This window comes from Nannobrachium achirus (genome assembly GCF_963921795.1).
Source record: "Nannobrachium achirus genome assembly, chromosome: 6".
In the NCBI taxonomy this organism is placed as follows: Eukaryota; Metazoa; Chordata; class Actinopteri; order Myctophiformes; family Myctophidae; genus Nannobrachium; species Nannobrachium achirus.
The window spans coordinates 2,580,502-2,593,788 of record NC_137815.1 but is presented as its reverse complement, the minus strand read 5'-3'; the positions used below and the strand labels follow the sequence as shown (position 1 = coordinate 2,593,788).

The window sequence follows — 13,287 nt, the reverse complement described above, 5'->3', positions numbered from 1 at the left end:
TTATAATTTTGATATTTGGTAGCCTAGGGCAGTGATACTCAAACTCCGGCCCCTCCTCAAAGTTGCGCATCCAACAAGCTTTAAACTGAGCAGATTGGACCTTGCGTTCCAGAGATAATGGCCAAAACATCTTGAAAACGGCCATAGAAATCGCCGATTTTCGCCGCTTTTTTTTTTTTTCTCGCTCTTTTTTTTTTACCAGTGGCTCTGCCTCTGCCCAACTTATTAGCATACCCAACATGTTATTGTAGGCCTAATGCAAATGAAGGGACATACTGTAGCTCTACTTAACAACTGCATAATTAGCCATTTGGTAGTTAAACAGGGTAATCTATTTTAAGTAGATTGTTTGATTTTATTTTCCTTAAAGTTTATTTTCTGTAAAAAGCAATTTGTGTTGAATGTGGCAACGTCATAAATAGCATTGTGAAGCAATTGAATGAGAGTTGTGCTCAGCTCCAACTCGATAGCAGGAAGACAGATATCAACCCAGACAAATAGCAGACAAACGTACATTAGTTTGTTTTGGTGTTTTTGTGGAATATGCTAATTTCACAGAATTATTAAAAAGAGAGAAAATGCAGCAAATTACTTTGATTACAAATGTTGTCATTGACAGAATATAAATGGAATTCCAAGCCGTAAAATAATGCACATTGCAATTGTCTTGTATTATGTGGAAATAAAGCAAAAAGTTATCAAGTAATGTCATTTTATCAACCGCAGGGGATAGCTTCGCTGTTTCTACGTGTCATCTTTTCGACACCCAACTCTAACCCTTATCCTAACCTTAACCTCCGTGGGGTGAGTCGCTAACCCTCCGGTCGAAATGATGGTCGTTCGAAAGTGCGAGTTTTTCATTGTTGTAATGTGGCCCACCGGTTCAGAAGTTTGAGTATCCCTGGCCTAGGGCATGTTCATAACGATGTGTAAGAGGACTCCAACTTGTTCAGAAGTTTGAGTATCCCTGGCCTAGGGCATGTTCATAACAATGTGTAAGAGGACTCCAACTTGTTCAGAAGTTTGAGTATCCCTGGCCTAGGGCATGTTCATAACAATGTGTAAGAGGACTCCAACTTGTTCAGAAGTTTGAGTATCCCTGGCCTAGGGCATGTTCATTACAATGTGTAAGAGTCCAACTTGTTCAGAAGTTTGAGTATCCCTGGCCTAGGGCATGTTCATAACAATGTGTAAGAGGACTCCAACTTGTTCAGAAGTTTGAGTATCCCTGGCCTAGGACATGTTCATTACAATGTGTAAGAGGACTCCAACTTGTTCAGAAGTTTGAGTATCCCTGGCCTAGGGCATGTTCATTACAATGTGTAAGAGTCCAACTTGTTCAGAAGTTTGAGTATCCCTGGCCTAGGGCATGTTCATTACAATGTGTAAGAGTCCAACTTGCTGGACTGGCAAAAAAAGCAGCAAACCAATTGGCTAAGTTCTGCTCTGTGTCTGCCATCATTGGCAGTCACTTTATTTGGAAAAGACGGTGCCATCTATACCCATAGTTTATGTGTTTCACAATCTGCCCTATAGCATAGGGAATTAAGGACATTATTTGTGAACATGATCTTTTGCACTGTACTGCATTGCCTCTTATTACTATTGGACTTTGATGATTTATGTCTCTAATCGTAATCCGATAAAGGAATGAATGGTAAATGGTGCATTTATATACCGCTTTTATCCAAAGCGCTTTACAGAGATTGTGCATTACATTCACCCATTCACGCCCACATTCATACACCGGTGGTGGAGGAAACCATGCAAGGGCAATTAGGGGTTCAGAGTCTTGCTCAAGGACTCTTCGTCATTAACTCAGGGGGAGCCCGGATTCGAACTGGGAACCCTTCGTGAACCCTTTGTGCTCTAATAACGGTTTCTCTACCCCTGAGCTATGCCGCCCCCCATTAAAATGTGTGTGTTACCTGTTGGGACCCCTGCAGGTCAGAGGTGGTCTCAGGGATGTAGATGAGGGTGTATTCAGACACCAGACCCTCCTCCACCAGAGAGCCCAGCATCAGAGCTGTGAACACAATAACCAGTATATATCAGTAAGAGACTGACACAATGTGTCCATATATGGCCATTTCCAGATATGGGCTTAACCCATTTAGGCCTGACCAAAGTTTTCTGAAAAACAATTTTATTCAAAAATTTGCCTACAAAAACAAATATGTTCCTACATACTGTATATGTACTGTAATACACTAAAATGTGTTCCCGGCCTGAATGGGATTTATTGCCGACATCAGGGATCACCATATATGGGCATAAAAGGGACAAGGCTGGTATTTATTTGTAAGTATGACTCACATTGCGACAACCACTTTGATTATCATGAGACCGACACTCCCAGATATGAGCTTAACTCTTTGAGCGCCAGCGCCCTCTAGGGGCCAAAGAATGCCAGCGCATCTCTCATAGGCGAGCGCTTTAGCTTCCAGGACTTCAGCTTCCAGGACCTGACATGCTCACGTTCATGCACGGCATGGAAATGTCCCGGATGAAGATGCTAACAGAATGGCTATTCCCATTTTGTCATCTAAAAGATCATTTTTGGGCGATTTCGCCGTAAATAAACCTCGCGCCGCTTTCCTAAAACACAAAAAAGAGATATAAGCCTTTAAAGATGCGGTCTTTCATTGGATTAGGCGGAGATTGGCGATTGCGTTCGCAAATTACGGCCGGCCGGGACGTTGTTAGCTTTCGGCTAGTAGCTACAAAAATCAAGCCAGGCTTCAGAAGGCCTCTTATCATTTTATTCATTTAATTAAATAAAGCCGAACTACTTCGGGATCGGCACACTCGTGTACTCATCGGAAGCGGCGCCAAACATCGGGTGAACATTGGGGAGCTCAAAAATGTATTTTAAACCATTTTTAATGGAATATATCGTCGGACAGAGTAGAACGGCTAGCTGGCTAGCGGCTAGCGAGCCAGGACCACCCACGACTCTACAAGCAGCTCGGGGTAAGTGAATTAATAAAAAAAAGATTGTATTGGATTGAAATAAAGCCAAACTAGTTCGGGATCGGCACCAGATGAGTTAATATTGATGACATCAGAGATCACCATATATGGTCATAAAAGAGACGAGGACAAAATTAATCAAAGAATGGTTGCAAATGAATTCTGTGTTGGCTATATATGGAGCGTGACATGAGACATAACTGACTGACACACATGAACTGCAGGTTTTCATAGTAAATGCAACCTACAGTCACAAACAATAAATATTTATATGTGTGTATTCTATCTATTTATCTATCTATCTATGCCATGTGACTAGCCCCCTCTACTCGAATACATGCTACTTAGCTACTTTCTAAGGCTGGGCAATATATCAGAAATATATCGATATCGAGGTATCAACATGCGAGGTATACATACTGTATCGTCGAAGACGGTTTGAAATGAGGTATTGGTTTATGTGTCAAATTAATTAACAGACACACTATGTATGCTCGTAGCACATGCAAAAAAAAAAAAAAACAGTCCATCTGTAACCAGGTGTGGTTATTTCAATAAAACCATTGTTGGAAAATGGAAATCAGGCATTTAATTTCTTTATTCTGTGTTTACTGTGCAGTGCGAACGCATGGATATGCTATTCATTATCTGGGTTACGCAGGCAGTGGACCTAAAGCTGAACCTATTAAAAACAACATAATGCAATTGTTTTTACTAATATCGTAAGTAATCGATATCGAGGTATTCAACAACGTTATGGAATATCGAAGGTTTTCCTAATATCGCCCAGCTTTACTACTTTCCACCGCTGCGTGTTGGCGATATATACCTTCTTCCAGCTGTGGCGGTGCGGTGGCGCCTGCGGCAGCGCCACCACAGGCTCCTCCGGGCACCAGGATGACCAGAGGCAGCGGGCAGTGCCAGCTGCTGACCTGCTGCAGCTGCCTGAGCTGGAGCAGAGCGGAGAGGAGGGCCACGTCCCCGTCCTCCTGGCCCGGCAGAGAGGCCCCGGCCTGGGCAGGGAGCAGCAGCACCAGGCCCCCCGTGCCCTGGAGGTCCTGACGCTCCTCCACCTTCAGCAGGCTGTCCTCGCTCAGAGGCCCGCGGGACACCTGGAACGTTGGGACGGGGAAATGTGTCGATGTCAATGCTTTACTTAACCCATTTAGGCCTAGAATTATTGAATGCTTTAACCAGTGAAAAATAGCAGATATACAAGCTCACAGCGCGGCACCGAGTGCCGCGCTGCGAGCTTGTAGATCTGCTATTTTTGGAAAAAGTCGTGAAAATGTGTGCAAATATTTGACTATATGTATTTCCAAAGCGAATGTTTGTAACAAAAATTTTGCTTCTGGGTGATCCCTGGAACTAGATATTTTGAGATGGGTGTCCGTTGGCCAAATAAATATAATTTTGGGGTTCCTTCACATGAAAAGGTTTGAGAACCACTGACATGGTAGTCTCTCAAGAACAGCTCCAGTTACCGGTACGTGAAAAGGACCTTTTCTTTGACGATGGCTGGCCAGATAGCTGACATAGAAACATAGGTTTTTCAAAAATCCTTATAAGGATTCAAAAGACACTTATAGAATCGGGTCAAAATCCAAATGTTCACGATTTTTCAAAAATAGCAGATCTACAAGCTCGCAGCGCACTGCAAGCTTGTAGATCTGCTATTTTTTGAAAAAGTCGTGAAAATGTGTGCAAATCTTTGACTACCGGTATATGTATTTCCAAAGCGAATGTTTGTAACTCAAATTTTGCTTCTGGGTGGTCCCTGGAACTAAATATTTTGAGATGGGGGTCCGTGGCCAAATACATATCATTTTGGGGGTCCTTCACGTGAAAAGGTTTGAGAACCACTGACATAGTAGTCTCTCAAGAACAGACTAACTGAGCTCCAGTTAAGTGAAAAGGACCTTTTCTTTGACGATGGCTGGCCAGATTGCTGACATAGAAACATAGGTTTTTCAAAAAAACTTAGAAGGATTCAAAAGACACCTAAAGACACCTATAGAATCGGGTCAAAATCCTAATTTTCACGATTTTTCAAAAATAGCAGATCTACAAGCTCGCAGCGCGGCACTCGGTGCCGCGCTGTGAGCTTGTATATCTGCTATTTTTCAAAAGTTAAAGCAGTCAATAATTCTAGGCCTAAATGGGTAATGATCAATGCATTCAAATACAAATAACTAGAAAGATGAAATTGGAAATTGCAAGTGTGGTTGCCGTGACTGTATTCTGCATGCAAGTTAACCTGTCATGTGAAGCTCAACCATTACTCCAGCTGGCACCACTCCTCTAATGTTTTTCCTTCAATTTCCAATGGCATCTGATTCACAAAAAGGTTTATCTAGTGGAGTTTCCCCAGGACTGTGTTGCCCTGTTGGGAAACCACACTAATAAAGATTCTCTGCTTCAGGTAGGTACCCTCAAAAGAAAAGGGGGGGGGGGGGGGGAGTGAGAGAAAAGACTTTTGATGCCGACGTGCACAGTGTGTGCATGTGTGTGTACCTTGATGCTGACGTGCACAGAGTGTGTGTGTGTGTGTGTGTGTGTGTGTGTGTGTGTGTGTGTGTGTGTGTGTGTACCTTGATGCTGACGTGCACAGAGTGTGTGTGTGTGTGTGTGTACCTTGATGCTGACGTGCACAGAGCGTGTGTGTGTGTGTGTGTGTGTGTGTGTGTGTGTGTGTGTGTGTGTGTGTGTGTGTGTGTGTGTACCTTGATGCTGACGTGCACAGAGAGTGTGTGTGTGTGTGTGTGTGTGTGTGTGTGTGTGTGTCTGTGTGTGTGCACCTTGATGCTGACGTGCACAGAGTGTGTGTGTGTGTGTGTGTGTGTGTGTGTGTGTGTGTGTGTGTGTGTGTGTGTGTGTGTGTGTGTGTGTGTGTGTGTGCACCTTGATGCTGACGTGCACAGAGTGTGTGCGCTGGTCGTGGTGGTGCAGTGTGTTGCTGACGTAGAGCGTCTGCAGTGCACCGTCCGGACGCTTCTCTGTGACCTCTGACCTCTTGTCTCCGCCCAGTTTCGCCTCCAGCCAATCAGAGAGGATCCTGATTGTCAGGTGACAGGAAGCACCATGGTGATGTCGCCATAGACACGTTAAGCCAATTAGGCCTAGAGTTATTTAATGCTTTAACTATTGAAAAATAGCAGATCTACAAGCTCACAGCGCGGCACGAGTGAGCTTGATCTGCTATTTTTGAAAAGTCGTGAAAATGTGCGCAAATCCTTGAAAATATGTATTTTTAAAGTGAACGTTTGTAACTCAAATTTTGCTTCTGGGTGGTCCCTGGAACTAAATATTTTGTGATGGGGGTCTGTGGCCAAATACATTTGGTCCTTCACATGAAAAAGAACCACTGACATAGTAGTCTCTCAAGAACAGACTAACTGAGCTCCAGTTAAGTGTAAAGGACCTTTTCTTTGACGATGGCTGGCCAGATTGCTGACATAGAAACATACGTTTTTCAAAAGATCTTAGAAGGATTCAAAAGACACAGAATCGGGTCAAAATTCAAATGTTCACAATTTAAAAAAAATAGTCGATCTACAAGCTTGCAGCGCGGCACTCGGTGCCGCGCTGTGAGCTCCACGCGTTCCACGCGCTCCACGCGTCCCAGACTCTTCTCCCTTCCCTAAAACACCCTGGACGACGCTCCACGCGTCCCAGATTCTTCTCTCTTCCCTAAAACCCCCTGGACAACGCTCCACCCATCATAGAAGGTCAGTGGATCTCCTAACCTGTCCTCCAGACTGGTGTGTCCATCATGGTCTCCAGGCAGTAGCAGGGTGGTCTTCCAGTAGATCCTGTCAGACGGGTTGGGAAGGTTCTCCATCACCAGCGCTGGGAGATCCAGTGGTCTCCACACCCTCTCACTGAAGAACACAAGATACAATGAGTGAGAGTGTGTATTAGGCCAGTGGTTCTCAACCTTTTCAGGCTGTGACCCCCAAAATAATCATATTTTACCACACCCTCGCCCTGACCCTGACAAGCACTAAGAGTTGAAGCATTACATTTTGTATAACATGGTTCTATTGTGAAGTTAATCATCTGGGGACCCGGCAAAATAATTTGGGGACCCCCCTGGGGGCCCTGACCCACAGGTTGATCTACAAGCTCACAGATGCGGCTGTGAGCGCGCGCGTATATCTGCTATTTTTGAAAAGTTGTTAAAAGTCTTTGAATATTGCAAATTTGAATGTATTTTTTTATTTAGTTTCTATGTCAGTGGTGATCAAACTTTTTCATGTGAAGGACCACCAAAATGATAAGTATTTGGCCATGTACCCCCATCTCAAAATATTCAGTTCCAATTTACAAGCTTACAATGTGTCGCGATGTTACCCATTGTGAGCTCGGCTATGTCCATTATCAATATTCTTTTTTTAAGTAGAACGTTGTCAAATATGTCCTTTATTTCTTTGTATATTTAGGTTATGCGTCATATCTGCCATGTGCAACTTCAAAGACTTAAAGCCCAACAGTAATGTAATCGTCAACGACAAAAAACATTATTAAATGGTTAATTGCAACTATTTGAGTGACAATTTATCGCCATGTAAAATGCCATATCGTGACAGCCCTACTCGGCTGATAATTTGTTAAAAGTCTTTAAATTGTCACTTCACCGTCATCTGGGGACCCCCTAAAACCCACAGGAAACCACTGGATTAGAGTGTGTGATAAAAGCCTACAGTGTAAATCAAGGGTATTCAACAGGGGGTCCGGGACCCCTAGGGGGTCGTCAAAGTTACTACAGGGGGAACTCCAAATCTTTGTGCGATAGAAACCTTTTTTTCTCCTTTTTTATATTATCCATTTGAACCCTAGCGTCTATATTTGGAGAACTTTAACGCTGCAAGGCGTTGTGAGCTTGTAGATCGGCTATTTTCGGCAAAGAGGTTTGGTGTAGAGGGGAAAAAGAGCAGACTAAGTACAGAGTGAAAGGTCAAGTTCATTAAGTATTGACAGTTCAAGTGGTTAAATATCTGAAAACACAAATTGACATGAATCCAAAATACACTGATGATTGTGCTGTCAAACAATGAAACTATACGGAATCTATGAACAGGTTGTGGGGGTCCCTGCTTCATCTCTCTCTCAACTAAGGGGTCCTTGGCCTAAAAACGTTGAAGACCCCTGGTGTAAATGGTAGTCGTTGATTCAGTGACTTACTTCAACAGCTGTTGGAAGTAGTACTGCACTCTCATCTGATGCATGGCCTCTTGTCTCATCTGATCAGACCTGCAGAGAGACATTACAGAATGGATACATTAAGCACGTCTCCTTTTGATCCACCCTGTAAAGAACAAAGACTCAAGAATGGATTCATTAAGTATATGTCACAGTTAGTTTGAGATTCAGTTAGATTGAGAACAGGAGCGCTCGTTTTTGGGCACAAAGGAATAATTTGACTGAGGTTAGGGTTAGGATTAGGCATAGTTTTACTGAGGTTAGGATTAGGGTTAGGTTTAGGCATAGTTTTACTGAGGTTAGGTTTAGGCATCGTTTTACTGAGGTTAGGGTTAGGATTAGGCATAGTTTTACTGAGGTTAGGGTTAGGTTTAGACATAGTAGCATTCACCAGGTTAGCATTCACCAGCGTGGGACTAATGCAGTCAAATGCTCTACCACTGAGACATGGGCTTCTTCCACATCCAGGTGAACAAAAACAAGCGCTCCTCTCCCATTCTAACTGGTTTCTCAAACTAACTGTAACATACATGGACTTCAACTAGACCCAAAGGTGTGTGAAAACTGCTTTGATGTGGGGTCACACACCTTAAAGGAGTATGACTTTTTTTCTAGAATGCTGATTCCTGATTGGCTAAAAGTTGATCCAAGAAGATGACAAATGCCACACTAGAATAGGTTTTGCCCTCTAGGCAACCACACTAATTAGGCCCACCTGGTGCTAGAGAAGGTGACAGTCAGTGTGGTTTAGACTAGAGGAGAGTGTTACACTCGCTGGTAAGTAGACTAAATCACGTCTTTTTCACCCTTTTAACGCATTCACGGGCCTCTCCAAGGTAGACAACATTATTAAAAGGGGAAAAAAAGACGTGATTTAGTCTACTTACCAGCGAGTGAAAATGCCTTGGTTATAATGGGGGCAGACGGGGCTGGAGAGCAGCAAAGGCTCGATAAGAATGAGAACAGGCTCCAGTAAGCTAGGCTAAGCTAGCTTTCCACCATAGTTTCCACACTTACAATGGGAGTCGATGTAAGTGTCGTAACTCTCTCCATTCTACGGGTATGGTGACAGTGTAGTGTTAATTAGGCCCACCTGGTGCTAGAGAAGGTGACAGTGTTAATTAGGCCCACCTGGTGCTAGAGAAGGAGACGGTGCCAGCGTTGCCCAGGTTGACCAGGCCTCGTGCCAGCTGTTCCAGACAGGGCCTCTGGGGGGCGCTGGGGGCCAGGGCCTTCAGCTTGAAGCGGGGGTCCACGCAGCACGGGGCGGCGGGGAAACCCCGCATCTGTCTCTTCAGCTGGCGCCGGAACGCCACCACGTCCAACCATCTGAGATCAAACACATCCAGCACATGTCTTGTTAAAGACCCAATGAAACCAAGTGTTCCACTCACTCCACTTCCTTATAGTGACGCAGTTCCTCCTGAAACGCTCCAGAGAGGAGGTACAGCAGAGCACTTGGGTGATTGTTATTTGACGGTCAAAAAGTAGACAGGCCATAACTCATTGACGACATTAATATGTAAAGATAGGCGGGCTGACAACAAGACAGCGCCTACAGAAACAAATTTGTGTTCATAGGACATCAGATGTCGGCCACGGCTTGTGATTGGCTGGACCAGAGGCAAGCCAGTGCAACAGACTGGCCCTGCTGTACGGAGAGGACAAAAGGGGAGGCGGGGGAAGGAGGAGACGCGCGAACCAGCGACTCGCGGGGAGTCGCCGAAGTTGAAGTAGATGACATTGATTGACACAGACACCTGTCAGTCATTCTGACCTCGTGAATTATACATTTTCTTGATGTTCGTCATCACACAAAGACGTTTCTGTTTAGTGGCTGGGCTTAGGGCTCTAATTGTTTAATACACAAATACTCAAATGTTTCACTTTTTTTGGCATCCAGTGTTAGCTATGGCCATATTATCACTACAGATATGCTCACAACGCACAGATACAGTATGCTCACAACGCATTGCGATGTGATGCGTTGTGAGAGTTTAGATCTACTATATCCACTACTTTTGGAGAAATGTCTCAACATAGAAATGATTATGACGATTATGGTAAACAATTGCGAAAACAATTGTGATTAGACGATTATGTAATAATTGTGACAGGCCTATTTGTCCATGGTCTTTAAGAGGTGGGTTTACCTTTTGATGTACTTGTGGATGCGCTGTAGCTCTGCCCTCAGTACGTTTTCCACCAATAGGGCGATGTCTGCCTCCAGCGTCTCATCCAATAGGGCGGAGCATTCCTCCTCGGTGCAGCGAGAGATAAGCTCCTCCTTCTCCTCCTGAGCCTCTCTGAGGAGTGCACGCACGCGCACACACACACACACACACACACCGCTTTTCAAAAGAAAGTCTTGGGGGGTGAATACAAAATGTTATCCTGTATGGGCCATTGGGGTCCCTGGCACAGAATATTTGGTAGAAACTTTGGACGTGTGTTTTCCCCCTCTGGTTGCCAGGTCTTGGGAGAATGTGTTTCTAAAAGGAAAATCTAATATTCATACATTTACAAGTTTGTATTTTATTTTATTTTATTTTTTGCAACTCAGTAGAAGGCGTTCCCGCATAACGTCCGAGCATGATGATGATGTCACGAGCATACCCTCTGTCCACCTGTTTCCGCAATAATTTACTGTAGCATTATTTGCGGGACACAAACAAGCTCACGTCGCGTCGCAGATGCAACCGTTGTGAGCTTGTAGATCACTCTCGGCTGCGGCGCCTGCCTGCACATTCTGCGCAATGCACGATGGGATGTTGGAACGTTGTGGAGGATAGATGCATATGACATCAATGCCTACATATTCTGATTGCCCTGGTTGTCCTGAAGAAAATTATGTCTTTAACGTGATTGTGAATTACAGGGCTGGTGTTTTAAACCGGGGCGAACAATAAATTAGGCTTCTACCACTTTTTCGAGTCACGTGTTCAAATACTGGATTCTGATTGGCTAAATTCCGGAGGTTATGAGAGGACAACTGCCGCAAAGTTGTGTGTCCGAGATCAATGCGCCTCAGTGTACATCCGGGGACTTCAGGAGGTAGTTCCCCCAACCAACAAATGAAGGTCGCAGCGGTCCTATGTTTACTAACGTGCGTACTATCGTCGCCGATTTATTTGGATCCAATGCAATCCGCCAACTTTAAAGCCCCTTTTCTCTGAACCTATGCCTTTCTGGAAGCGAACAGCCTCTATTTACGGCCGGAACGGTGCTTTTAACTGACGTTAGCTTAGCTGTAAGCTAGACGCATGGATTACTATGGAGTTGGCGCCATCTGTTGGTGAGTAGAAGATGTTGTTTGTGGAACTATCTGCTGTCTCGCGGAAGTTTTATAGGCAATAATGATTGTAACTTAAGATCCTTGCAAGTTACAACTATGTGTTTTCTTTCATGTATACGGGAAAAAGTGGTAGAAAAGTCCTCTCACTCGGGGTAAATTGCTTACTTGACTCACCGGATCTGTTGGGCGGCGGTCTCTGTGATGCTCTGGTCCAGGACCTCCTGGAGCAGCTCTGTACTGAGACTCACACTGTACTGACTGACAAACACCTCATGCTCCTGTCTCCTCCTGGAACACAGCAGTATTAGAACCCATTTAGAACTAGAATTATTGAATGCTTTAACCAGTGAAAAATAGCAGATATACAAGCTCACAGCGCGGCACCGAGTGCCGCGCTGCGAGCTTGTAGATGTGCTATTTTTGAAAAAGTTGTGAAAATGTGTGCAAATCTTTGAATATATGTATTTTCAAAGCGAACGTTTGTAACTCAAATTTTGCTTCTGGGTGGTCCCTGGAACTAAATATTTTGAGATGGGGGGGTCCGTGGCCAAATACATATCATTTTGGGGGTCCTTCACATGAAAAGGTTTGAGAACCACTGACATAGTAGTCTCTCAAGAACAGACTAACTGAGCTCCAAGTGAAAAGGACCTTTTCTTTGACGATGGCGAGCCAGATTGCTGACATAGAAATAGTTTTTCAAAAAACCTTAAGAAGGATTCAAAAGACACTTATAGAATAGGGTCAAAATTCAAATTTTCAAGATTTTTCAAAAATAGCAGATCTACAAGCTCGCACTCGGTGCCGCGCTGTGAGCTTGTATATCTGCTATTTTTCAATAGTTAAAGCATAACATAATGATACAGAATAATGTGTCCCCGTTCTAAATGGGTTAAGAACTGGAATTATTGTATACTTTAACTATTGAAAAATAGCAACCTAGCAATCGTCACAAAGTTTGATGAGTTATGCTGTTTGCTACTGTGTTTGTTGTCACTCAGGTGGGCACATCAAAGCCAGGTGTGGATCAAAGCCACCGCTTGCTCCGCGCCGCAAAACGAGCGCTCCTGGTCTCAATCTCACAGAACCTCCAAAACACTGAGACATTCTGTATATATACACATAGAGTGCTTGTATGTGGCGAGGAAGTTGACACGGAATCCTCTGTATTTCAAATGGTCGCGTGTAGGGGTATAACAGTACATTTTAATAGCGATTCGATACATATCACGATACATGGTTGACGATACGATACATGGACGATATTGGTTAATTCATGGCGCTACGATACGATTCGATTCAATGATTTAAAATCGATATAGTAACTATTTAGCAAAGAAATTAAATCTTTGTGAAAGGTGTGGATAGTGCAGGTTTTTAAGGGAAACATGTATTATTATGGATATAAATAAGTAAACACAGTGATTATCTGCCAAATACATGGACATTGTATATTGACAAACCTGCACCTTGACATGAACCCAGAGATTACACACATTTATCGATAGACCAGTGTAGCTATATGGAAAGGAAAAGTAATTAAACCCCTCTTTTTAATTTTTTCTTCTTAAAAATGCTAAATACAATGCACAAGTAGGTAGTATCGATACAATCGATTCTTTGCACTGCCGATTCGATATGATACAAAATAAAACGTTAAGTTAAGTTAAAAACGATATTTCGATACAGTTACTATATCGTTACACCCCTAGTCGCGTGTGAACACGGATTATTTTAACCCATTTAGAACGGGTACACATTATGGTGTATCATTATTTTGTGCTTTAACTATTGAAAAATAGCAGATGTACAAGCTC

The 13,287-nt window shown here is 43.6% G+C and overlaps 1 protein-coding gene across 1 annotated transcript in view; it reads right to left on the bottom strand.

Annotated features, from left to right (window-relative positions):
* LOC308286373 (germinal-center associated nuclear protein-like) overlaps window positions 1-13,287 on the bottom strand; it is a gene marked incomplete at both ends in the record, with an annotated part of 92,727 nt that overhangs the window by 38,659 nt on the left and 40,781 nt on the right. The window contains 8 exons of the mRNA XM_080727369.1: window positions 1,929-2,026; window positions 3,803-4,085; window positions 5,875-6,028; window positions 6,720-6,854; window positions 8,158-8,226; window positions 9,307-9,504; window positions 10,329-10,481; window positions 11,645-11,758. Of these exons, the coding sequence (XP_080583495.1) occupies window positions 1,929-2,026; window positions 3,803-4,085; window positions 5,875-6,028; window positions 6,720-6,854; window positions 8,158-8,226; window positions 9,307-9,504; window positions 10,329-10,481; window positions 11,645-11,758 (1,204 nt within the window). The remainder of the gene's footprint in view (window positions 1-1,928; window positions 2,027-3,802; window positions 4,086-5,874; window positions 6,029-6,719; window positions 6,855-8,157; window positions 8,227-9,306; window positions 9,505-10,328; window positions 10,482-11,644; window positions 11,759-13,287) is intronic.